This window comes from Trifolium pratense, linkage group LG3 (genome assembly GCF_020283565.1).
Source record: "Trifolium pratense cultivar HEN17-A07 linkage group LG3, ARS_RC_1.1, whole genome shotgun sequence".
NCBI classification, from domain to species: domain Eukaryota; kingdom Viridiplantae; phylum Streptophyta; class Magnoliopsida; order Fabales; family Fabaceae; genus Trifolium; species Trifolium pratense.
In genome coordinates this window covers 5,084,449-5,110,314 of record NC_060061.1, presented here as the reverse complement: position 1 = coordinate 5,110,314, position 25,866 = coordinate 5,084,449, and the positions used below count along the sequence as shown (strand labels likewise).

Genomic DNA, 25,866 nt, shown 5'->3' with positions numbered 1-25,866 from the left:
ACACATGAATTAGTTTTGCGCATCACATGTGATCGAGTGAATGGTTCATAGTTCACTGGCTGACAACAAGTACAAAAAATCTTTTTAAAAATAAAAAACAAGTACAAAAAATCATCTCTAATTCCTCACTTCTCACTCACTATATAAACATGTGCATCTCATCTTCCATTCATCACACAAACACGGTTTAAACCTTCCTTTTCATTTTTCTTCCTCTTAATTCTCACGTTAGTCTCACTCTCCCCGCACAATTTTATCTCACTCAATATAGGTAAAACATTTTTTTATAATATTTGCCAACTTTGATATTGCAGCAATATTTATTTTACTATTTTTACTTCTCAATACATTAATATATAACAAGTTATTTTGGTTTCATTTACAATTGATAATCTTTATTTTGACATTGAACAGAAGAATATGTCGTGGATGCAACCAAAACATAATGGATGGAAATTGGTCAAACCACATGGATACTTATTTTTACCCAGATTGCTTTTGAGATCATATGTGCATATAACACTTGACCATTTTTCTTCAAATTCATGTTATCTTTTAGACTTGTAAATATATGTGTATAATGTTTACAAAAGTACTGTGTTAATATAGTAATTGTTGTTTTGTCAAAAAAAAAAAATAGTAATTGTTGTAGAACGTTCGATCAGAAACAAATGGTTAAAATTAAAATTGTCTAAAATTGTAATAAAAAAATCAAAGCCGTTTAGTCACTTTTTAATGGTCAAGATTAACTACTGTGTATGTGGCATTTACAAGCAGACAATCTCAATCCATTCTTACTATAAATTATGGAAAATGCTAGTTAATGTTTCTGGGGCACAAATTAAGGATAAATAACTAAATATTACTATAAATTATGGAAAATGCTAGTTAATGTTTATGGGTTCACTAGTTAAGGACAAATAACTAAATATGATAAAAAGTTTTTAAAATTTATGTATTCTACTTTTTAAAAATATAAAAAAAAATAATGTTTCCAATACAAAATTTTCTAATTTTGATTTCTTTAATTAGTGTCCGAGACACTAGTTATTATTTTCTCTCATGCTTTAAAAATCTATATATTTAGTTTATATTATGAATTAAATTCATTATTTTTTGTCTCATACGGAAGACTGCCGATAATTAATCTCTTTCGAAAAACTTTTGGGACTTATAAGATGGGTTCTAACCAAATACCTTCCATACACAAGAGCCAGAATAAAACTCGTGACCACTTGAATCAATTTATTGGTATTTCCAAAATATTATTAATCACTCTCACTAAGAGTGCTTTTGATCTACTAAAAAATAAAGAATTGAAATAGACAACTTTTGTTATACCATATTTGATTTAGAAACTAATTATATGACAGGAAAAAATAGGTAGAATTGGACCGGATAATTTTTTTTTAACAAGGAACTTAAGGTGTGTTCCAACACTTATTCGTATCTAATAGCTTCCTTCGATTGAGTAGGAGCTTCACATTTAAAAAAACAAAAATATAGTAAAAGGAAATCCTGAATTCAAAATATCTAACAAATTTCATTATACATGTAAATAATTATGTATATTAAAGTACTTGTACCAATACTATAGTGTATATGTGCCCATATACTCAGTATTCATAATGCGAATCTTTGCCATACCTCTAGTTCCCACGAGCATCCCATTATTTTCAGTTCAACCAAAACCAATTATTCAAAAGATCACTAAAATAAATGTCAATCAAAATTTGTTTTGAAATGTTTACAGACGAGAATGAATCATCTGCATACTAATGACAACCTTACAGTAATTTCTTTGCTATCCCACTCCCCAGCCCCCATGCCCCAATGCAGACACAGGGTTCTGAAGTTAGACGAGTACAAGAGAAATATGCTACCAGTCTGAATTAATTAATGGACCCAATGGTCATACAACCACTAGGCCATCTATCACTCTATAGTGTACAACAACTCCTATACTAGGAGGATTTAAATTGAACAAAAAGTATTTACAAGAGAAAATTTGAGAAGGAATTCAGCGCACCAAGACAGGTGGGATGTGAAGGTAGCAGCTGCCCGCCAGCCAGAGTAATCAAGAATGTAGCGAAGGGTCTGCAGGTGAACAAGTCACAGATACAGAGAATTTGCAAAAATAATACCACGTCGAAGGCTTTCACTTGCTGCTGCAAATTTCTTCTCCAAGTCGGCTTCTCCAACTGCATCAGCCGCAGCACGCAACTGGATAGAGACAAAGACAATCGTCACATACCACAACTTTAAGAACTCATCATGTCAACTGAATTATTTCCATTTGGTTTCCAGACAATTAATTAGACTGAAAAAGTGTTATAGAGATAACTTTTAACATGAAAGGAAAATGGAAGAATTTTCCAATGGGAAAGATAACTTCTGAAGCACAAGTAAACAACTGCTATTTTAACCCCATACACTTCCTAATTTGGAAATTACTCGATAGCTTAAGTTTACAACTAACTCTGTTCAGTACATTCAGTTACAGTTGTCAGCTATAGCCAGTAATGTAACTGCAATACTAAACTAAATCAAATGCAGTAATACTTATATAGTTCAGATTATCAAAGGTATTCAAATCTATGATTTCTATTAACGTTTTATCTGAATACCTAAATTTTACTACAAATCAACAATGTTTACTACTCGTTTCCACTTTTATTCATAGAAGGGTGTATTTGCATTTTGCAACGTGAAAGTACAGGGCAAATCAACCATCGAAAATGAAACCATGTGGTTTACCTGATTCAAAAACTCATCGAGCCTTCTAGCAGCCCTAATGATACTCCCCTCAAAGATATCAGTCATTTGAGTAACATCAGCAAAAGTTGATCCCTAGGAGAAAAATAAGAAACAAAACCAATAGGTTAATATAAACTTACAAACCAGTACATTAACCACTCCTCTTTTCTCCTGAATGACTATGTGTCTTAGAATGCAATGTGTAATAGAAAGTATAAAGAAAAATCACAAGAATTAGATAGGGGGGAAAATATAAAATGGAAATAAAACCATTTGATCCAGTAATCTTCCAGGAATCAATAAAGTGAAGTTGCACGGCTCTCACAACGAATTAACCCCATGCCCGTGTTTGGAATTTCCTTCTGTGTTTTATTTTCCTTTGACTAAAGCAACAATATAACAAACTACAATCCCTGACTTCCAATCCAAACAGCTAACAAGCAAACCATGTACTACTAAATTATTCCAGAGGTTTCTCAAGTTCAAATAGCAATCTAGACAACAATTTAGAGTTTTGAACTAGTCAATCCATACATGTGTAATAGAAACTTTATTCTAGAAACTTATTCAGGAATGTGAATAAAAACTTATCCAGTAATAGAAACTTCACTAAAGTAGAGAAGGCATTCAAGTAAAAAATATGATATTACGAACCTTTGACCAAGAGTATATTACATCCATCAAGAAAGGCCTTACTGTTGATTCGACATACTCATCCACATTTACCTCCAATTTGCATTCATGTTGTATCTGTAACCAGAGTGTAATCTCATTTATAATTTAATTCACAAATTCACAAGGAACATTAAGTTAAATGATAGTACACCTCTGCTATCCTTCTTGCACTGTCTTGAAGCTGTTGTAGAGGTCTCGCAAGCTCTGATCTCAGCTGTATCTGCTCAGTTGATTTTTCTACTGGTATAAAACAACTTGCAAGGGCAGCAATTTGATGATGGTCAAGATCATTAAAAGTTCCTAATGGGCAAGGGAAAATGAATTAAAATAAAATAAAATAAGAATATGTAACCAACTGCAAACTATACAGGAAAAACAATGAACAAATGCATATTAATTCACCATTGAACATTAATTCGGTGACAAGGAGTTCATCGCCTGTGTCAATCAAGCAGGCTGCCCTTCCTTTCACTTGAACTACACTATCAGCATCAATATGGCCAAGCTTCTTTAAGACCCGAGAGCGATTTTTAAGTTCATCTCGAAATTTTTGCAGCTGAAACATAGATAATTTTTCCCAATAACTATTAAGTCCATCAAAACAACCAAGGAATCATACATCAGTTCAGAAAATAAATTAAGGAGCTCAGTTATCCATTGTCCACATTCAATCATAGTACACTCAACATTTGTCATGGATAAAAATATCAAATGAACCTCCCACCAACTATCAAGTTGCTAATTATTCACATTTGGTCACAGGCATATATATAATGCATAGCACACATTGTCTTGGCTCCCATTCAGTACCTGGGAGCCAAGTTGTATTCCAAACTCCAACTTGTATTCCAGATTAATAATTAAATGTAACAAATAATGAAGCCTCGGAAAAGTTAATACCTGGGAGTCCCGCATTTTTGCCTTCAGTTGTTGAATTTCATGGTTCGCTTCAGCTTTCCTCTCAAAGCACTTGATTTGATCCACATTTTGAATCTAACTTACAGCAAAGTGTTGTGAAACATTCAAACCAAAGACTAGGAACATCACATTTATACATACAGAATATGGATCAGATTCATTTTAGCAAACCTTGTGCATAGGATGATCAAACAACTTTTTCTCAAGTTCCTCTATTTGATTGACAAGCTCAACTATCTCCGAATCTCGTACATCCATGTCCTGGAAATTTATTTTTCTAAATTTAAAGAATAATACATAAACAATAGTGTGACTCTGTTAAAGATCACTAAAACTCAGCTGTGAGCATGTGCTAAATTATTCTTCCTCGCTAAAAAGTAAGACAATGAGATAGAGAAGTTATAAGATTAACATTGATGAAGAGGAAAAAATATGTTCAAGGTTTTGACTATGGAATGCAAATAATAAAATATTTCCACATATTGAGACGATGCAATGTTGGAGACCAATAAATTTGCTACAGATTTTGACATATAGTTTACATAAAAATTATGTGTCCACTATCATGTGAAACATTAAATAGCCTAGAACAGTCACCCTTTAATTCTGATGGAAAAAGTGAAGAACATACCACAATTTATGATAGCTGAGTATGGAAAATTTTACCTTTACAGGGTTAAGCTTTGGAAGACCTTGAGGAAAACGATTGCCTAGTTCCTGAACAGCAAGGAGTATACTTTGCCGAGCTTCCAAGGGCCGGAGATCAGGAGGTACATATATCCTTAGTTTACTGAGGGCAGCGATTAATGGTAATTGAACAGGCACCTATTGCAAAAGGAAGAAGTCAAGGAAACGTAACAGTCTTTTGGATATGTAAAGTGATGTGAGTAACACAACAGAGCAGTGAAAAAGTAGCATGAAAGTCAAAATAGCAGCTTACCACATGCATTTCACCTTTTTCTCCAGGGCGAGGTGGACATGGTTTTGGCCGTATACTGTTATCGTTTGAACCAGGTGAACAATGAAGCAAAGTGTCAACTATATAACCACCAACAGGTTTCTTAACAACATTGACTACAACACCCCAGCCCCAATCTGTCCCGCCTTCTCTTACTTTAATCTGCAAGATTAAGACGACCATTTATTTCAGTGATGTTTGATAGAAGAAACAGAAGAAAAATTAAACACAGAAGAACCAAAAACTAGAAATGAACAATTGTGCACAGACAATGGTAGGAAATAATTGACATTTAATACAGTACAATTTTTTTTTAAAATTTCATGCATGCATACACACACACAAACACAGACATATAGATGAATTTATGATATCATAAGCACATTTAAATGCTGATGCTCAGGGATTAATTAGAGAAGCAAAAAAAAAACCCAAACTCACTTCCGCACCGACAATAACGATCACTTACCAATCGACCAGGGACAAGAAAATAAAGAATCATTTCAGGTCTTATTATTTGTGACATCATCTTTTTCTCAAGCTGAGCTAAATCCAATTTCAGCTTATGATATTCAGATACTTCGGCCTACACAAATAATGAATAATAGCAAATATTAAATCGAATATCAAAATCACACAGGAAATATAATTAACAAAACAGATGGCCCAGGAACAAAGATTACCTCCCCTGCAGCATCAAGCAAGGCTACTTCCTGTTCCAGCATAGACACCCTATTTCCCATATCAGGTAAGGCCTTGAATATGGGCAACAATTCAGCAAGTTAAACATCACAGTGCACCAAACACAAATAAGGTTTTGAAGGAAAAGGTTGCATACAAACCTTTTCATATTGAAATTGATGAAATGAATTTCTTATCACGTGTTCGGCAGTGAACTGCCCTTCTGCACGGCTCATCAAATTTAAAATTGAGTAGTAGCTAAGCCTGAATGTACTAAGTAAAGGAGCAGGTTTACCCAGAACCATGTCTTTGAGGTTATTCATTTCCATCTGTGCCAAATAATCAGATAATGATTTAGTTCATAATTGCAAAATCCAACTAGTTTTAGTTTCCTGTCCAAAGTCAAACAAGAGACTTTGACATACCAATATTAACTAAGAATAGAATATGAACACAATATAAAAGCATCTAACTTACAGTCTTACAGTCAAAGTAAAGATGATTATTTTCTGTGTAGAATGTGTTTGGTACTTGGCCGAAGTATCATAACTTAGTTAGAAAATAGAAAAAAATGTAAAAAAATGACTAGAAAAACACTCACCTGCTCATCAATCATTACGATACAAATCCCACGGTCATCTTTACCACGACGCCCAGCTCTTCCACTCATCTAGAGGTAGGATATAATTAATAGTAAGTAAAATGCAATACCTCAATAGAATGTATAATTCTTCAACCACCAACACCTGAAACAAAAACCATTGCTCACCTGTATATATTCACCAGATCCAATATAACGGTGACTATCACCATCCCACTTCTTAACAGCAGTAAATACAACAGTTTTTGCCGGCATATTTAAACCCATTGCAAACTGTAGAAAAGTGAATCTAAGAATCCTTCCAAAAATATATTATCAAGAAAGAATTTTTTTTTAAAAAAACAGAAGCTTAAGAAAATCTTACTGTCTCAGTAGCAAAGAGAGCCTTTACAAGACCTTCCTGGAAAAGAAGCTCAACCAATTCTTTGATGACAGGAAGAAGCCCAGAATGATGGACAGCAATCCCTCGCTGAAGAAGTGGCAACATCAGCTCGATAGCAGGTAAGCTCCGGTCTTCTTCATTCAAACAGAGCACTGCATTCCGAAATACATGTTCCACTGTATCCTTTTCCTCTTGGGTATTGAAGTCAAGCTTAGACATCGACATTGCATGCTGCTCACACTCTCTCCTACTGAAGCTAAAGATGATAACAGGTTGGAATTTCTTTTCCATGATCATCTGAAAATCAAGAAATATATCAACTAAAATAAAGAGCAATATAATATAGTATGGGGATTAAAACATCATCGGTGTAATAAAACGACCCAATTCATCAACATATGTGCAAAGGACACTCTTTTAAAAATGCATGAGCTTTTCACATTCATAGCTATATGTCCAATCAATAATCATATCCAAACGCAACTGCTTATCTGTTGATATCCTCAAAATTGCAAGAATTAAATCCCTCTAAAATGCACCAAAGTATGTCAAACATTGCATGTTGCATCAAAGCTTTGGCTTCTTTACTTCTTAAAAAACAAGCGAAACTGGTTTAGGGACTTGCAACACATTTTCCAAACAGAGCAATGAGTTCCATGAAGCAGCAGTGACAGAACACTAACAGAAAAGGTAAGGAACACATTCTGAGCTTGCACACACATCGGGGGAAATATCCATGGCCCCATCTGTAACCCGTGATTGGTATTAATTATTTTACTAACCAGGGTGTCCAATAAAAAGACTTGAGCTAACAGGAAGCTTTAGATTTTCCTAGTAAAGGTTTTAAATAGCGGTCAAGGTCTCGTTGACGATTTTGCGATTTTGGCTGTTACGGGTGTTGCATTGCGGATTGCGGTCGTCGCGGTGAGAATTATTCACAGCATCGTAGAAATCTTATTAAAATTATTTGTACAATCATATATGTATAATAACTTAAATTAGAGATAGATATGAAGTTCTGAACTAGGGAAAGAGTTAAAAGGAGATAACACAATGTAATTTATGTTTAGGTTTGTACTAAAGGTGGGATTTTTACCATTTCAATTGAAATAAACAGAAATCACTTGTCTATTAGCATTTTAACACGGCCGTATTTTTATTTTTTCACTCCAAAAACGAGGGAAAAAGTAACAGCAGCTTCCTATACCATTTTGTCACGGCCATTTTCTCGGTAAAGGACTGTTTTTTAAAACCCTTAATAATGCTTGATTCCCTATAGACAATAAGCATATAATGTACCGATATGTTTACATTACTTAATTTTCCTAAAATTCTATATTTCAATAAAAGCCAGTGCAGATGAAATCATTATCTTAAGAATCTGACAAACAGAAGTCCCGAAGCTTCTCACAATATAATATTCAATAAGCCGGTTTTACATCGCCACAATAAATAATAATAAAATTACCAAAAAAACACAATCAGTTCCACATAAAATTAACTATGGTTCAATGACTAACGACACAAGGAAAGGCAAAAGTAACTGACCTTAACAATTTTGTATATATCAGAACCACCAGAAGCAGAACCACCTCTCCCACCTCTCCCATTAGTTTTACCACCCTTGCTCCCCTCACTAAGCTTCTGCTTAATAAAAGTATCCTGCAGCTTCACAAAATTATCCTCTCTAAACTGTTCATGCTCATCAACAACCAAATACAATCCACTCCCACCAATGGGAAAAACATAATGCTGCAAAGGCGTAGGTCGAAAATCAGTATAAACAACATGACAAGGTTGTTTATGTATATTACAAATCCACTCAGCAAATTCAGTAGCATTGGACATAGTAGCCGAAAGAAACACCATTTTAATAGCAGGTGGTAAAAAAATTATACTTTCTTCCCAAACAACACCTCTTTCACGATCCTTCATGTAATGAATTTCATCAAATATAACCCAAGCAACTTCTTTCAAAACTTCAGAACCACGATACAACATTCCTCTAAGAATCTCCGTTGTCATAACAAGACACGTCGCATTCGGAGATAATGTAACATCACCGGTCATCAACCCTACGTCTTTGAATTCTTGACTGAGCTCTCTGTATTTCTGATTACTAAGAGCTTTAAGCGGTGAAGTATAGATAACTCTCTGTTTATCTCTAAACGACATTGCAACTGCGTATTCAGCAATCGCAGTTTTTCCAGCGGAAGTATGAGCTGAAACTAATACCGATTCGTTTCGTTCGAGACACGCGATTGATACTTGTTGAAATGGATCGAGAGTGAATGGGTAGGTTTTTGCCATGGTACCATTGTGGAGAGGATTGGAAAGTGTTCCATGAAGTGATTCGTCTTTCGTTGAGATGTAACTGTTTGGTACTGCTACTTCGTGAACGCAAGTGCGTTCTGCACTGCGGCATTTTTTTGGTTTTGAAGAAGTGTCGCCGCCGGCGGTATTGGCTTCCGGTTCCGCTTCCGGTTCCGGTTCACTTCGTTTTCCGAGTGTTGTTGGTTCTTCTTGATCCATTTAGTGCTTCGAAGGTGAAAGATGATACAAATTTTTGGTTTGAGCGCAAATTGGAGTTGGATTTGATTTTGAGGCTTAAACCCTAATTCTCGGTGTTTTTGTGCTTGTTTAATTTTCTCTTCTTAGCTGCGCAACTTTTATTTTACTGTTGGCGTTTTTGCGTTGGAACTTCTTTGGTGGGCCTCAAAGGCCCAAAACTTGATTTTTTTTAATTTTTTTTTACTTTACGATGGTTTGCTCTTCGACTCCTGAATTGCTCATACTAGAAAACACACTACTGAAAGAAATTTTCTGGTAAAATTTGTACTATCGAAAGATATCTTCTGATAGATGGGGGACATGAGGGGGATTATGATTATTTTAGGGGGCGAAGAGCAACAATCAAACTTTATTTTTGAATTGAATTGAATGAATGGAAATGGAATGACATCATGAAATTAAATGAATGAAAATTGTTCACCCTTACATGCTCATAGGCTTCCAACTTTACCACTTACCATATTCACCCTTTCGGACGAGCTATGTCTGGATTGGCCGATTTGATAGTATATAACGTGTAAATTTGATCATAAAAATTTAAAAGGAAGTTGAATTTAAAAAATTTAAAAATTTGTCACATCACCTCATTTTTTTTTATATAATTGATATTTTTATATTTATTTGACCATACATAAGTCATATGGCATTAGTATTAGTAGATTTATCAACAACATTAAAAAAACAAAAATCATATGGACTAGTGGAAGACTGAAACTTTTTTTTCAATGGTGACAATGTAGCTGTCTGGCCATGGTTACAAAAGTCCCAACCAAAAGACCCCACCTTTCAATTCATACATCAAGAGACAAGAATTCCCCACAAAGGCAGATAGATACACTGAACTAAGCTGTTATATTTCAATTTCAACTATACTAACAGAACTTTTCTTCCAACTTTACAACAACATAATATGCATTGCTTAGAAACATCATTCTAGCTTCGCCACTATATGTTTCAGTTCTTCATATTGGCCAGTGCAGCAGAAGCAAGGATAGAAATGTCCGTAGAACCCCCCACAAAGGCGTCATAAATACCTTTACAACAACAATAATCTATGTCTCCTAAGAATAAATTAAGTTACCAACACCGAAGAATAGTTAGCGAATTCCTGGACTCCATTTAAGTATTCCCGCCATCAGAGCTGCTACAAGCCTGTTTTGGAAGGCCACCGTTGCCAAAATCTCCATCTATGCTCATTTGTTGAACTTCTTGAGGAGAGAGTATTTTAATACAGCGGACGCAGTTAACAAACTCCCTGAAATATCAATAAGAAACAATTAACATGACAAATTAACTAATTAACTAATAAAAAACAATATGGATTTTAAGTAGTCTAATTCTAACACATGCAACCACTAGTCCACTACATACTCCAATTCAGGAACGACACCAACAAGGTCCACACATTGGCAGACGGGATTCGAACTCAGGTCCGTGTGGGATATAAGTTGAATCCTTACCAACTAGACCAACCTTCGTTGGAAACTCACAGTGAAATTAGACAATACACAGACATATGGGAAAACTTCATTTGTCTTCCTTTTCCTAAGGAAAGAGAAGATACATCAACTCTGGAAATAATCCATCCATAAGGTAGGGCACTAAGGAGACAAAATGATTTTGATCAGAAACATTATTGTCCTGCATGTGAGGAGTATGCACGTGAACAAATGGTAAATCTGATGAGAAAAAAAGCAGTTGGACTTACTCCCAAGGGTCATCTCCCACTAGCAGAACATCATTTTCATGATCCACATAAACAAGTTTCCAACCTATCCTTTGTCGATCCTCCAGCTGTCCCTCAATACCAAACCTACGAGCCAGATCATGTTTGAGCTCCTCGTAACCTGAATATCTGGTTATGTCTATGGATCTTCCTACAGCTCCACGTTTATATACCTAAAAAATACAAAAAGCTAACTTTACAACAAAATAGCTACAAACATACTAATCAAGAAGATACTAGTCAAGAATTGCATGTCCATCACTAAGATGTGTTTGTTGTTAAAACAACAGCAATAGTAATAGTAATAAACCTTGGTATATGTTCTAATCCGTTGAAATTGATGTGGCGGCGGCGGTGGAGCCCATGGACCACTATTCAAGAAACTACTATCATTTATGGTGGAATCAATTGAATTAAAGGTCATATCAGGGACTCCAAATGTTTGTGAAACCAATGAAGATGAAAGTTCAGGCTGAGCATCATTGTTATTTTCATAGTCACCAAGCAAGCCTGAGGAAGAGAAATTATTTGACAAATCCTTGCCCGACCTTGTTGTGCCTTTGGTTACCGTAGAGTCTAGATTCGGTGGCATTCTCATTTGCCCATTCATGCTGTTGCCATATGCAATATTGGACCTAGCATCAGCCTGAACTTCCATATTTTGAATGTTGTCTCTACAAAACATCGATTGTGGATTGTAAGATAACAGGTTGTCATTCTGATGAAAGCGTGTATCGCTCTGAGAAAGGCCAGCTGAAGTTGTAGAAGACGACGTATCCAAACAATCTGTCTGGACAGCACCGCTGTTCAAGCCAGTCTGAGGGTAAAAATTCCCTTGATTGTGATTTAAAGAAGGCTTAGCTTCATATCTTGGAGGTACAAATTTTACCACATTTGCACTAGATGGCATGGTCTCTAAGGCATTTTGACTCAAGATCGTCGCAGAAGACTGAGCCGCGTCATCCCCTATTGTGCTCATAAGGATGTGGGATGTTGTCATTGGAGGAAGCACATTGGCACAGTTATTTGTGGAAGGTGAAGTGGAACAAGATGGAACATCATCAATAACTACCGATGGACCTGTTCCAGTTGCTGCAGTCCGTGTACTGCTACCAGAAGCAGATAAATGATTAGTTGTAGTTGCAGGAGGAAGTCCAACATGACTAGACATTTTAGAAACCGAGTCAGGTTGCATTTGTTGTGGTTGATGTTGAAGTTTTGGTTGCTTAGATGGATGAGAGAACTGAACATTGTTTTGGCTACTATGATCTGTCATCTGATGGATCATGGAATTAGTCCCAGGCAGTGAGTTTTGAAGTGTAGGAGGAATTTCAAACACTTGATTGGGAGTTAATGTCCTAGAGTTGTGTGTTACATCTAAAAGTTGCCTCTGCTGCTCTTGGTTTTGAATAAGTTGAGCAGGCTGCTGCAATGCAGATTGCTGAGCAAAGAATGTTTGTTGTTGCTGTTGAAGCTTCTGTAACAACTGAATCCGAATTTGATTATCCGACATAGGTAACTGTTGATTAATATGATCTGGCATAGCTGATCTGATCATATTTTGCTGTTGGTTCTGACCGATTATAGTCTGTTGAAGCTGCTGATGAAGAGGGTTCTGAGAAAGGCTTCTATGGAGTTGATGGTTTTGAGCAGATTGTTGTTGTGATTGAAGTATATTGTTCGTTTGGACGACATTCTGTGGATTAAGAACATGAGTCTGAACTTGACTTTGTGGTAAAGTTTGATTTACCAAGTTCTGTCTAGAATGATGTTGCTCTGGCTGCATGACTGTTCCCAATCCGCTAGATGTGGATGATGATAGCTTCTGAAGGTGATCGAGTTGTTGGGGAGTCTGAAGTATCCCTGGAGCATTGAAAGCTACATTGTTTGGTTGAGAGATTTGTTGAGTGGAGAATCCCAATTGATGAGCAATATCAGCTCCAGGAAGATTGTGTAGAACAGATCCAGACATGGAAGGCACGTGATTTTGTTGCAATGAGCTAGCCAGAGTGGGATTTTGCTGTAAGCTCATCCATTGAGCTAAGCTCATGCCAGGGAAAGCCTGAGGATCCTTCATACTCATATCATCACCAAGCCAAGGCATTGAACTTTTGAAAAGGTTACTGACATTAAATAGCTCGTCATCTGCAAAAATAAAAAATAATTAAAGAGAGGTTTCTACAAAGAGAAATCCGACATCACTTTGCAACTAAAAGGTGTGTATTAAACAGTTATTTACCAGGCATTCCAGGTAGTCTTGGTCTCTTTGATCTGATGAATGGAGGCGGACAGATGAAAAATGGAGCAGTAACGGGTTCGATTTCCCATATTGAGACCCTACTTCGCCTTTCTCCAGCAGTGGATTCATCCCAACCAACCTGAACATTTATTTATGTATAACTTACAAAAACTGCTTGAAGTTGAAGAAACTTCTTTTTCCAAGTACAAGTGATTCAGAGTTCATATACTTTTGATGATAAATTTACCTCATTGAATTGCTAAAAGATGACACAAACTGTACCTGCAAATTACGCCACTGAGAGTTTTTCCAGTTCACGGGATCCAGATCACTGACACCTGTAACGGTACCCATATATCTGCAATAAAATGAATGTAATATTCCATATCAAAATTATTTCTAAGTTAAATATAAATTCACAAACAATCATCTATCGTAATAAATAATAATACTACTTGATAAAATGTTATTTCTGTGTAAACTAAATTGAGAAATGATGTATTGTTTCAGTCAACAACTAACTTGCAAGCTAAGCTATTTACATCTCTCCGGTTATAACATTCAACCACCGAAATTCTCTTCATGACTAATTTTCAACTTAGCATTTTTCACAAAACTACTCTTATGATACATGGTCATAAAGTGAAGCACCTTCTTGTTCCCGAGTCTTCTGTTTCAAACATCATTCGAAAGCGCATCCCAGGCGATATTTGGTGGCTGTATACTGCCCTGTAGTACTTGGCCAATGGAATAACAAACTCTGAGGGACTGGCCCTGCACATAAAAGAAGGATGTAAGCTTATAAACTTTAGAACTGAGGATACAAATTCATATGGCAACAGAACTTGCAATCGAAGAAATTGTGTATTAATACTATCAGAATAAAGTCAGTGACCGATATTGACCTAGGATTATAAAACACAGTGAAGGGACTATTGTTTGCAGAAGCATGAGCTGCTGCAGCCAGAATTCCAATGTGCATACTATCGCTTGATAGTACTGAGGATGATAGATTGGTCGGTTGCCTGTTTGCTCGTCTGATACCCAAAAGCAACTGCTGTTTTTCATCTCTGCCAAGAAGCAAATATAGTAAGACTTTAAGTTACTAGCGTAAATGAGTTGAGCCAGAACGATATAGTTTAACCGCAGAGCATCAACATATTGAAATATAGCTTTGTAAACCACAAACACCAACAGAAGAAAAGATATCGAATATGACTCTTACCGTATAAATAAAACCGAGTCTCCAGCTAAAAGCTTCTTTCCACTGATAAATAGACTCCATCCAGTTGTAAGCAAGTGACGTTTTGGTTGTCCTGGCAGGAAAACGTGGATAAGCACAAGTTTCTGATAGTACTAAAACAATTTCAAACTTATAGCTAGATGAATGTAAACATACCACGATATATATGGCGGAACTTCCAAACGTTACCATGCAAATCCCTTGCCACAAGTTCTTGAGCAGGAGGTTGCGCAGAGAAATCCTATATCGAAACAGTAACCAGATTAAATTCTGAAGAAAGTTATAATCGAGGAATTGAAAAGGGAATAAAAATTAAAAATTAGCATACAAGAGGGGGGAAAATCTTCTCTGCAGCACGGCGAGGTACAGAGAAACCTCCATGAGTACTCGTATCACTTGCTGTCAGTTGTTTACAGAAAAACTCGGGTTGTGTCTTGTTGGACTTGAGAGTAATATCTGATCTTAATAAGGCATCCATGTCAAACTGCAAACATAACGTCAACAAATCAGTTGAATTTAGAAACTTTCCAAATTTATAGGAACTAATAAATAAGAACTGTTCCAGCCTTTGTTTACAGTGCTTACAGAAGGCACCGGTTGAAGTGTCATACGGGCATATACTTCATCTGTATCTGGATCTGCCTGGAAAGATAACCACAACAAAGGAACAAAATTTCAACAAAGAAAACTCTAGTAATAAGATAGACAACAATTAAAAAGAAAAATTCAGCTTACATGCAAGGTAAGACTGTGAAGAATACACGGTAACTTGGAAGGAAGATTGGAATAGTTTGGTACTTGCACATCCCCATCTTTCTTCAAAGATGCTGCAACCTGAAAACAAAAATCCATGAAAGCTACAAATTATTACTATAATTTTAACATGGTAAATTTTGGATAAACAACTTAATTAAGCACTTATAACATATAAGTACTTATGTATAAACTACTACTATTTCTTATCAAAACATAAAACAAAGTCAAATTGTTTTCATAAGCTATAGCGGAGGAGAGCTTAAGGAAATAAGCTGAAACAAAAAAAGACAAGACATTGATAACAGAAAAGGTTGTTGTGTTACTTGTTCGCTGTGGCCTTGAGGAAAGTAAACAACATGAGTTCCAGCTAAAGGAAGATTGACAAGAGGACCAGCACAAGCTTGCCATAGCTCACTGTTTATGCCGTTCTTCTCTCCTCCTCCACCACCTTCCGGAGCTGCGGCGACGGCGACGGCGGCGGAGGTACCTTCTTCTGCAGTAGTCATTGTAATCTGTTGTTGAATATCAGAGATTCATGTATCGGGTGACGGTGGCGAGTTTGGCCGGAAAATAGTGAAATCCGGTGGTCGACGGCGAAGAGCTTCCAACAAAATGAAACAGAACAAAACAAACAACTACAGTAGAGTAAGTGTTTGTTCCTCTCTCTTTCTCTTTCTATCTTTAAGACTCAAAAAACTTTTGACATTCTTTGTTGTTGAATGTTGATTGTTGTTCTTAAAGATCGAGTTATGAGTTTAGAGACAGCTTTATGTTCTTGTTGCTTCTATTCACATTGTTGGAACTTGGAACACCGGCGTTGACTAATTTTAGTTTCTTTTCTTTTTTCTTTTTTCTTTGTTTTGTTTTAACTACAATAAACCAAAAAGCCAAATGGTTCAAATATATCATTTCATACCCCAACCAACACACCCATTTCAATCATGGGTCCCAATTTTTTTGCTTCAAACCAAGTTTCTTTAGTTTATAAAAAAAAAAAAAAAAATAAATAAATAAAAAAAAATTACTACTCAAAAATATGTTTGGATTTAGTTCATGAGAATATCGCATATATTATACAGAGTCATAGTTGGTGTGGAATAAATATTTGTTCATTTGCATCAATCACGGAAGACATGTTTTTTGGCGTGTAGATAATAAAGAAGACTACTCGTTAAATAGTGTATAATGTATTGACACTAGTTTGCTTATAGTCCATAGTGAATGACAACTCATATGAAATATATAACCTCTCTCGAAAATTAAAATTTATTTATAGCGTATTTGTGGGAATTACATTTCCACACGAGACTGACTCAATAAAAAAGAAGTGAAATGCCCCGACATATGGAGAGGGACTCATTTTTTTTTCAATTTTGTGTACATTGTGGCTGACTTTGAATTTGAAAGCAATATTATTATTGTTGTCATTTTTAAAATTATACGGTTGTCAATGCATCAAAATGTAGCCTTGCTCACTAACATTATTTGGAGTATTTTGAAAAACATAACAATAAAGTCTAAAACAGTGTTACCAAACTAAATAGATATATTTTTTAACGCTCAATTGATAAGTTACAAGGTTGAAATGCTGCTCGTGTAGTGCCCAGTGTTAGCATGAGGAAGAAGTCATATGCGAGAGATGAAGATGTACATTTTATGTTGGCCAAAACAAGTGGTGGTCGCCTACATGAGCAATTCACATGGGAGAGGCTTTTGGTGCCATTAATTTTGAGTTGGACTCAAAATTTATTGTTTACATATGTTCTTTTCAAACATACGATGCTACAAAATTTTATGATTTATCATGAACACTTTAGTATCAAGTATATTTCAGACAAGCGAATAAAGTTGTTCGTGATTTAGTTATAACAAGTTAGTTTCCAATTATGGTTAAAATACATTATTGTATTGAACACATTTTAAATAATAAAATGTTCCAAACATTTTCCTTTGGAAATATAAATCACCCCATACTTTTTTTTTCTCCCTTTCATAAAGTTTTATTTCTCTCTAAGTATAATTATCGTAGTAGGTGATAGATGACAGACAGGAAATAGACTGTAACAATAAATTGATCTAAGTGGTAAGAAAGATTTGAATTTATTAAGTAAGTGATCATATGTTTTCATTGGCACCTCTGTATGGAGAAATTTTTGTTAAGAAAGAAGAGCTCACATTGCATGCCCCATAAATTATCCGATTGAGATTACTTGCTACTAAAAGGCGGTATAAATTTCATACCAATAAAATAGTAATACCACGAAAAGAGACATGTAAGAAAGAGATACGATAAAAGAGAGAGTGAGAGATTATTTATCAAATTGAAAATAAATATCAGTATGTTTATATTATAATTTTTCTTGTTTCATTTATTTTGATATTTTGGATAGTTTGTAATTGAGATAGCCTTTAAGTCTATTGAGTGTCTGACTTCTCTATTGATCTAACAGGCTCGATTGAGACAGAGAGTTATTTACGAATATTAAATGAGACAAAAATTTATTCAAAAGAAAGTATTCATTGACAGAGAGCTTTGTCGTCCATTTTGGTCTTCTCCAATTTAAAAGATTAATTTTTACAATTATTAGCACACACATAAAAATTTAGTTTACACGAAAAATAGACAAAATTTTGTTTTTGTCCGATCTCTTATCCACTACTTTGTCTGATCCCGCAACAAATTTTAAAGTAATACAATTAGAGTTGTATTATTCAGTTTTTATTTGTTGGTAAATCAAACTAAGCAATTTTTTTAGTAGTCTAATGACGAGACTCACATTATAAATATGGAAAAATAGAACTTATCCTCATTTCAAGTCGAATTTGATGCTTGAATCCGAAATTACTAACATCTACAATAATATCCGCAGTGATCATTATCAACTGAACTACTTTAACGAACACTAATTTAAATTTTAAACAATCTAACAGTTTATTTTCATTGCCAAAATTCATTTATTCCTGGACAATTGCTGTCTATGCCGGGGTCCTATTTATTCTTATGTTCCATCATTGTCTTTCCTTTTCTGTTTATAATCTTCTTAAAGTTGATAGTACTGTTAACCAACTCATTTGTTTCCATCAAAAAAGGAGAAAAGAAATTGAAATTATGGTCAACGGTAAAACTATAAGAGATTGTAAAACTAAGTTGTTTATCTTCTTTGCATTTGATTTTATGTTGAAAGCTAATTCATCTAATTCAGTAAGCAAGCAACCAAGACTATAAGAGATTGTATGTGTATGTCATGTGAGTCTCACAAACTAATACAACTCTATAATAATATGGTTAATTTAGTTATCATTAATATACTTTATATACAAAGTTGTTAAGTTGTGGGATGTTTAAAAGAAAATTAATATGCATATTGTTATAGATCGTACTATTTTTTTTTTTTTTGGACAATACTAATAAATTGTTTTAAACTAATTTCAAATGACCAATCGTTAATTGGTTCAATGATGATTAACGATGAACTTGATAGGGAGTACCACAGTTGAGTCTCTGTAACTGCAATCAGGAGGGGGCTGAAAGTACTTGATGACATAACTGACACTCAAATCAGATTAAACAGTTCAATGGGTCAGATACTGTGAAAACCAAGGAAAAAGAAAAATCAAATGTGCAATACGTACCATGCATGCATTGCCTTTGCATTAGTCTTTGCATATACTGTCTACTTTATTCACGTTCTATTGGACTTATTCACCGGTCATATTGAATTTGAAATCGGTCTTTGCATCCACATGATCTCACAACACAAAGGTATTAGATGACAATCTTATCATATAATAAATAAATAAAATTATGTAAAATTTCACAACATCAACAAAACAAATTTAAGTTTTGAATAATTAAATTTTTTATGTTCAATTGAGATATGTCAACCACTTAGACAAACCTCTTTACATTGATATTAATTAACCTTTGGCTTTTGGCTGAGGATATCTCAACGATATATCTATCTAGTCTTTGACAATAACACCAACAACAAAAAACTTTAGAATCAATGTAAAGAATATACACTGCCCAATGCTTATTCGAAAGAGAATAAGAATGTCATGCCATCCAAATATGACAAAGCGATGGTAATAATAGTAGTAATGTAATAGCATTTTTTTTTACAGAACAATGATAATATTATGTTTGAAACATAGTATGAAACAATAAATAAAAAAATTGATAAATATTATTGAAAAAAACTAAAATCAATAAATAATACTAGATTAATGTAACATCAACTAAAAAAATTATCAGAATTTATGTGCAATTACTTGTACCCGCTTTCAAAAAAAAAATATGTGCATGCAATTTTCTTCGGTTTGGTTTAATTTTCAAAAATAAACTTTAAATTTGATCCGATTTAAATTTTTTTCATGAAAGAATACCTAAAAACATACAATAATATTCGATATTGAGTAGTTTTCAATTTTTAGAATCGATGTTTATTTGTATTGATTTAAATATAAAAACATTTTGACGTAGATGTGGACAAGTTTGTGTTGATGGCATGGGACAACAAGAACAAGAAAGACCACACAATTTACAATGAGCAACATAGAAGTGTTGGTTCGATGATATCTTATAGGAATAGAGAGGACGAAATTGCATTAAAGACAAGACAAAGCACATGGTGGATCAAAAATAATATATGCTATTTTTATTTGTTCTACCTTCCATTGAGACAGGCTAGGCCAGCTCCTTGAAGTAGAACGATTGATCCATTCAATTATTGTCACAGAAAGTGACTCTAAAATGATGTTTATTACTACAAATATAATACTCTATAGTAATGTTTCTGGCAATGGCATGTGCATACTCAGCTATTTTATTATAAGCACCAATGAGCCACAGAATTCGTGAGCAATGTTACATTTTTTTTTTCAAAAGAAGTCACAGAACTATACTTTAGACAAATAAGCATTACAATATATTTTTGGTTAGATTAATCTATTTTAATCTATGTAGTTTTATAATCGGTTTAATTTAAGCCACACTTGATCCTTGTCACGTCAATTATATATTGAAGTTATGGTAAAGAGATTTTAATTTTATTTTTGATAAAATAAATTTAGGGTGAGTTGATGATGTTTCAGTTCAAAGCAGAGAAGACCTTAGAGTATCCACATTCCACAATGAAAATACTCATTTTTGAGTACTTAACTGGAGCCCACGAGTACATATCACTCATTTATAATTTTTTAATAATAGTACATAATAAGTACTTAATCCCTCCAACCCAACATCTCTTAAAAAGTTCTAAATATGTTATACCATTAACACTTCTCACCAATACTTATACATCTTTATAAATTGGACACACAAAAAGAAAATAGGTACTCATGCTTATTGTAGAACGAGTACCTATTAAGTACTCAAATGTGTATTGCTCCAATGGTAATACCTAATAAGTATCATGAATACCTAATAGGTACTACACTATTGAAGATGATCTTAGGACTCAAAAAACACTTACAAATAGTATTTACATCCACCTCCTTTCAATTTCAAAGACACTAGTGGGGCTCGAACCTCAAGACTTGTCTTTTTACTACAATATTATAATTACAAATTTATATCATCTGTTCTCCTCAATCCACTTAAATACCTCAAATATGATTACTTTTGATAGAAAAACAGGTAAAAAAACAAATAAAAGAAAAAGACATTGTTAGAGGTGGGAATAGGCTAGGCCGAGCTAGGCTTTGCCAAGCCTGAGCCTGGCCTGTCAAAAAATCGAAGGTCTGAGCCTGGCCTGTGGCCTATCATAGGCTTAAATTCTATGCCTGAGCCTGGCCTTTTGAAAGTCTGATGTGGCCTGTTAGCCTGTTTAAAAGCCTATTTCATATGAACATATTTAAATAAATAATTATATTTATTTTGAAATATACTTATGAACTAATAAAATAATGTTCCATTTGATATTTTAGAGAATTTGACTATATATGTCATCATATTTCAATTCTAGTTTATAATAATATATTTATATATGTTAAAAACTAATGTAGATTAATAAACTTAAATTACTTAAAAAGTTAATAGATTTATAATTTAATCAAAGTATAAATTTTAATATATAAATAATAATCGTAATAAAAATATTATTCATGTTAACTTAAATAGGCCGGCCTAGTAGGCCTCAAAGGCTTTTTTAATGGCCTGCGGCTTGACCTTTTTAGCTAAATAGGCTTATAAAAAAGCATTTACCTGCTCTATTTAAAGAAATAGGCTGGCCTGGCCTGAGCCTATGTAGGCTAGGCCTTAAGGCCATGTAGGCCGGCCTGGCCTGTTCCCACCTCTAATTGTTGGCCATGGATCACACACCTATACCTAACTATTTATTTCACCTAATTTGTTTTTGTGAAATAGAGAAGAAAAAAAACAGAAGCTGAATTTGCTCATGAATTTCATAATCAAACAATAGTTATTTTGACTTTTGTTAATCAAACAATAGTGGCCATATATTTAGTGATTACGTGACTTAGACGATGACCACATTTTAGTAGCACTAATAGGTTCCTAAGTTCCTTTTCAAGTATTCAAACAGTGTTTAACTGTTAAGAGATATTTTTGTGCTTTTTATTGTCCAGGTTCTCTGCTTATAAAACTGTCCATAATAAAAAGAAAATGTGGAGCCTTGTGTCGGTCAGTTTCAAATAAGTTGAAAATCATTTCCATTCAATGGTAAACCATAACATTGAATGTAAGAATCTTAGGACAAAATTATTGTGATACATTGATACAACGATACCCCAAAATTGTTCGCCTCACCCGCTATAATAGGTGTTGCAACAATTATTACAAAAAACAATGACTTTTGATGAAGCGGAATATTCCCATAACCTTCCTAACATCTCACCCTTCGCCACCCGCAAGTGAAACAACGTGAAGAATTTATTCATTAGAAAGGTATATTCATAATTATCAAAATGCAAACGTTGTATTGCATTAAAAAAATGAAAAAAAAAAAAAAAACCTTCTTCCCATACGAACAAGAATCTACTTTGAAAATCAAACTCTTTCTTTTTCCTCTTTGCTATGTTGACTATAGTACTAGTAGTATTCGATTATACAGGTAGAATTGGTCTCCCAAAAAAAAAAAGTATATTTGGGCTCAAGTTTTATAGAAAATATAATAATAATTGAACTGAAGTGATTTATAAATTTTAATTAAACCCAATTTAGAACAATCTTCAATCATACTTTGTTTTTAGTCTGATCTTTAACCATGCACGTGTTCAAGTCCAAATAAACAACCGTTTACAATCACAACTTAATTGTCTCTTAATTGTAGATTTGTACAATTAGTGAACACGGCAGCTCCAACCTTTCACGGGTCTCAAAGCTACGAACACCCACCTAACTTCTAAATATCTTACCAAAAGTAGAGAATGATGGACGAAATATACAATTATGTGTGTATTTAACCCTCCAGTATCCAAAGGAATAGGTCACTAATAATCCAAAGTTTGATCAGAAAATAAATAAATCATGAATAACATCGTTCCAGTTTAGATTCTTTGGCCGGAAACTAAATAAATTATGAACATCGTCCCAGTTTAGATTCAAATTTGAATTATCAAGAACAACTCATCTTTAACTCAAACTTGTTAATCACTTGAGCACAATCAAGTGGTTATAATAAAAGAAATGTATGTGAAGGAATATACACATACATGTGACATATTTAACTTGTTTTGCAATGAAAGGCAAATAATGTTCGGAAAGGTTTTTACACAAACTTGAAGAGGGAAAAAAAATCAAATCGAAGATGTATATCCAACCTTGCACCTCAAATCAAATATAGACTACATAAAAATTTGCATTCCACTGAAGAAATCTTACGATTGCAAATTTAAAAGGCTTTATAGCTACCATAACCAACTCTCAACAATCTTCACAGAAAAAAAACAAGCAATGCCATCAAAAGACTGTTTTAAGACTGTTTTAATAATGTCTTTTCCAAGAAAAACACAATCTATGGTTCGTAATATTTTTCACAGTTTCTGATTTGAATTTCAAATGTAAATCCAAAGAATCAGTAGCCAGTTCTCAGTCAAGAACTGATGAGAAGGAGGAAATTCAGGCTATTTTTGTTTGAATTATCTAGGTTTAAGCTTATACCGATTAGTGCATTTAGTACTATATTTATATAGGGGTTAAACAGATGACTTAATACTTTCACTGAGAGCCCATATAGCTGACCATATTTATACTTTTCTGGAGACCAACCTCAGTTGGTGTTATGTTAGATAATGTACAGGGACAAGTAATCTAGGAACAAGATATAGTTTATGAGCAATGACTGTGATAGGATCCCTCTGACTATAACTCTATGATAGGATCCCCTCTGACTATAACTCTTGCCATCAAGGCCTCAATTATATAGAGAAGATATTGTCTTTTAAATTGCTTAGCATGTAAGTATGTTAACTCCTGGTATGGGTCCAATAAAATTAAACCTATATGGCTCGGATGACCGCCAGTATAGAGGGGTGAAGAAGCAGACACGCAAAGCATTAGACTTTTTTGAACAGCAAAAGTATACTTGTATACTAAACCCACAACGGGGAGCAGTACAAGAGGTACTATACCCAATAAGAAACAATTTCCAAAAATGCTCTTATGGCCTAAAACTTACCCAAGAGCAACCACCAAAACAGCAAAAATATAAACATCCCAACCTAGCATAAATACAACTACCGAAGTAAGCATTCTAGAGGGAATTTGGTCCATTCCTAACTCAAACAAAACACACCAGGCCTGCTAGCCACAAAGCATTAGACTACAATGAGGCCTTTGGTCAAATGGTCGCTCACTTTGTATAGGCACTTAAACAGGTATTTAACCTCCTAGTCCTAGGAATAGAGCCCTTGTACAACAAGGGGAAAAAATACACTAAACTTTGACCAGTGACCACTGGCAGCCTAACTATCACAAGACTCTAACATTAGCTGTATATCTATATTCTATGGTAAATTAAACTATGAATACAAAGTGAATGAGAACTATTATAAGTAACTGAGCCAATGCACATATGTTGAATTGCATATATACTTACTTACAAATGCACCAAGTATGGAACAAAACACATGTTATGTTTCCACCCCAAAAGCGCATTCGATTCTTAAATTACACAAAACACAGAACGATCCGCACCATATTAGTGTGCCTACCAACAACTATCTATCACAAGTAACACAATCTTCCATCCTTTAACAACCTTACTTAAACCCAAAATATTGAAGTAGCTCATTCCTTATTTTGGTCTCAAAAGATAGGTGAAACTAAATTGGTTCTCCAAACATAAATTTTTTAGTATCAGAACATCAAAATATATTCATCGAGTTTTTTATTTGAAACAAAATCATCATCAAATTGTAGTAATAATAATTGAATATGCATCAAAATTGTGTTTTCCTCTAAGAAAAACTATCAATATTAAACATTAAGTCACAGTCACAAAACTAAATACCCTAAAAGACAGAACAATCTCAACAAACGAATTAAAGAAGCATAAGAACAAAATCACTTTCCACCTGCTCAACCAAGCATAAACAACAAGTACATAAAATCAAATCTCATACACAACATTTGAATATTGTAATTATTCTATTAATTAATAAGTCTTCATAAACTATCCAAAATCAAACAAACTACATTTAACAAACCCTAATTCCATGACATCTCATCACATCAAATAAGCAGGTGAAAATTCGAAGAGCAATCAGACGGGGCTGAGAAGCTGAGAAAGTGTTGGTTTGGGTTCAGAATTCATACCGATGATGATAATCAAAGGAATGAAACCGTAATGAGCGATCACCTTTGTTTTTTTCATTCCCCATGTTGTCCATTCCTTAACGGAATCAATCACTGAACGATCTTCAGCTCCTTTGGAACCCTTTGAGTTCTTCCCCTTCGCCCTCAGAGAAACCCTAGAAGCCATTGTTATTCGCTTTTTTTTCTCTGTGAAATTGGTTTGATCTGAAATAGGATTCGATTGGTAAAGCTTAAACCCTAATTATAGTGATGGCCGTGTCGTTTAAGTTTTTTTTTTTTTTTTTCTCAAAGGCCCATGTCGTTTAGGCTACGTGGCTCGATTAGATTGAATGCTCAACTTTGCTGCATACGACATATATATACTGTCGTTTAATCCAAAAAAAAAAAAAAAAAACTACAACAAAATAAAAAGCTGGCTTGATTTTATTAATTAATTGGTGTCTTTTTTGTTGGTAAGATGATTGTTTTATTTTTTTACCAAAAATTATTTATCAAGAAAGTGGGGTAATGTGGCGAAAAACATGGTTGATATTAGTTGACAATGTAAAATTATTGTACACCGTCAGTGCATATCAATTAAA

The 25,866-nt window shown here is 34.2% G+C and overlaps 3 protein-coding genes across 3 annotated transcripts; all 3 read right to left on the bottom strand.

Annotated features, from left to right (window-relative positions):
- Window positions 1–1,523: 1,523 nt before the first annotated feature.
- Window positions 1,524–9,730, bottom strand: LOC123915579 (DExH-box ATP-dependent RNA helicase DExH10). Its single transcript, XM_045966745.1, has 16 exons — window positions 8,521–9,730; window positions 6,955–7,269; window positions 6,759–6,863; window positions 6,591–6,659; window positions 6,151–6,318; window positions 5,992–6,063; window positions 5,778–5,894; window positions 5,291–5,470; window positions 5,017–5,175; window positions 4,522–4,611; window positions 4,333–4,425; window positions 3,835–3,988; window positions 3,584–3,732; window positions 3,412–3,507; window positions 2,758–2,850; window positions 1,524–2,223 (listed from the first exon to the last, which is right to left on the bottom strand). Exons 1-16 carry the CDS (start codon window positions 9,502–9,504, stop codon window positions 2,113–2,115), a joined length of 2,955 nt encoding a protein of 984 aa, XP_045822701.1. The 5' UTR covers window positions 9,505–9,730; the 3' UTR covers window positions 1,524–2,112.
- Window positions 9,731–10,241: 511 nt separating this feature from the next.
- On the bottom strand, window positions 10,242–16,555 carry LOC123915578 (auxin response factor 19-like). The gene is made up of 13 exons (XM_045966744.1): window positions 15,831–16,555; window positions 15,487–15,585; window positions 15,337–15,393; window positions 15,080–15,235; window positions 14,908–14,992; window positions 14,734–14,824; window positions 14,414–14,578; window positions 14,160–14,282; window positions 13,791–13,866; window positions 13,509–13,647; window positions 11,580–13,414; window positions 11,252–11,442; window positions 10,242–10,798 (listed from the first exon to the last, which is right to left on the bottom strand). Exons 1-13 carry the CDS (start codon window positions 16,011–16,013, stop codon window positions 10,663–10,665), a joined length of 3,336 nt encoding a protein of 1,111 aa, XP_045822700.1. The 5' UTR covers window positions 16,014–16,555; the 3' UTR covers window positions 10,242–10,662.
- Window positions 16,556–25,011: 8,456 nt separating this feature from the next.
- LOC123915577 (mitochondrial import receptor subunit TOM7-1) lies at window positions 25,012–25,532 on the bottom strand. The gene has a single exon (XM_045966743.1). The coding sequence runs from the start codon at window positions 25,449–25,451 to the stop codon at window positions 25,233–25,235; it is 219 nt and encodes a 72-aa protein (XP_045822699.1). The 5' UTR covers window positions 25,452–25,532; the 3' UTR covers window positions 25,012–25,232.
- Between the last annotated feature and the right edge of the window lie 334 nt (window positions 25,533–25,866).

Excerpts from the sequence above, each read along its gene's own strand:
- LOC123915579 (XM_045966745.1), bottom strand. The coding sequence starts at position 9,504 with ATGGATCAAGAAGAACCAACAACACTCGGAAAACGAAGTGAACCGGAA. Across the intron at positions 4,612-5,016 it reads CAAAGCTTAACCCTGTAAAG|GACATGGATGTACGAGATTC; the intron begins GTAAAATTTTCC and ends ATAAATTTCCAG. Across the intron at positions 3,508-3,583 it reads GTGCAAGAAGGATAGCAGAG|ATACAACATGAATGCAAATT; the intron begins GTGTACTATCAT and ends CTCTGGTTACAG.
- LOC123915578 (XM_045966744.1), bottom strand. The coding sequence starts at position 16,013 with ATGACTACTGCAGAAGAAGGTACCTCCGCCGCCGTCGCCGTCGCCGCA. Across the intron at positions 14,993-15,079 it reads AGAAGATTTTCCCCCCTCTT|GATTTCTCTGCGCAACCTCC; the intron begins GTATGCTAATTT and ends GTTTCGATATAG. Across the intron at positions 13,867-14,159 it reads GAAGACTCGGGAACAAGAAG|ATATATGGGTACCGTTACAG; the intron begins GTGCTTCACTTT and ends ATTTTATTGCAG.
- LOC123915577 (XM_045966743.1), bottom strand. The coding sequence starts at position 25,451 with ATGGCTTCTAGGGTTTCTCTGAGGGCGAAGGGGAAGAACTCAAAGGGT.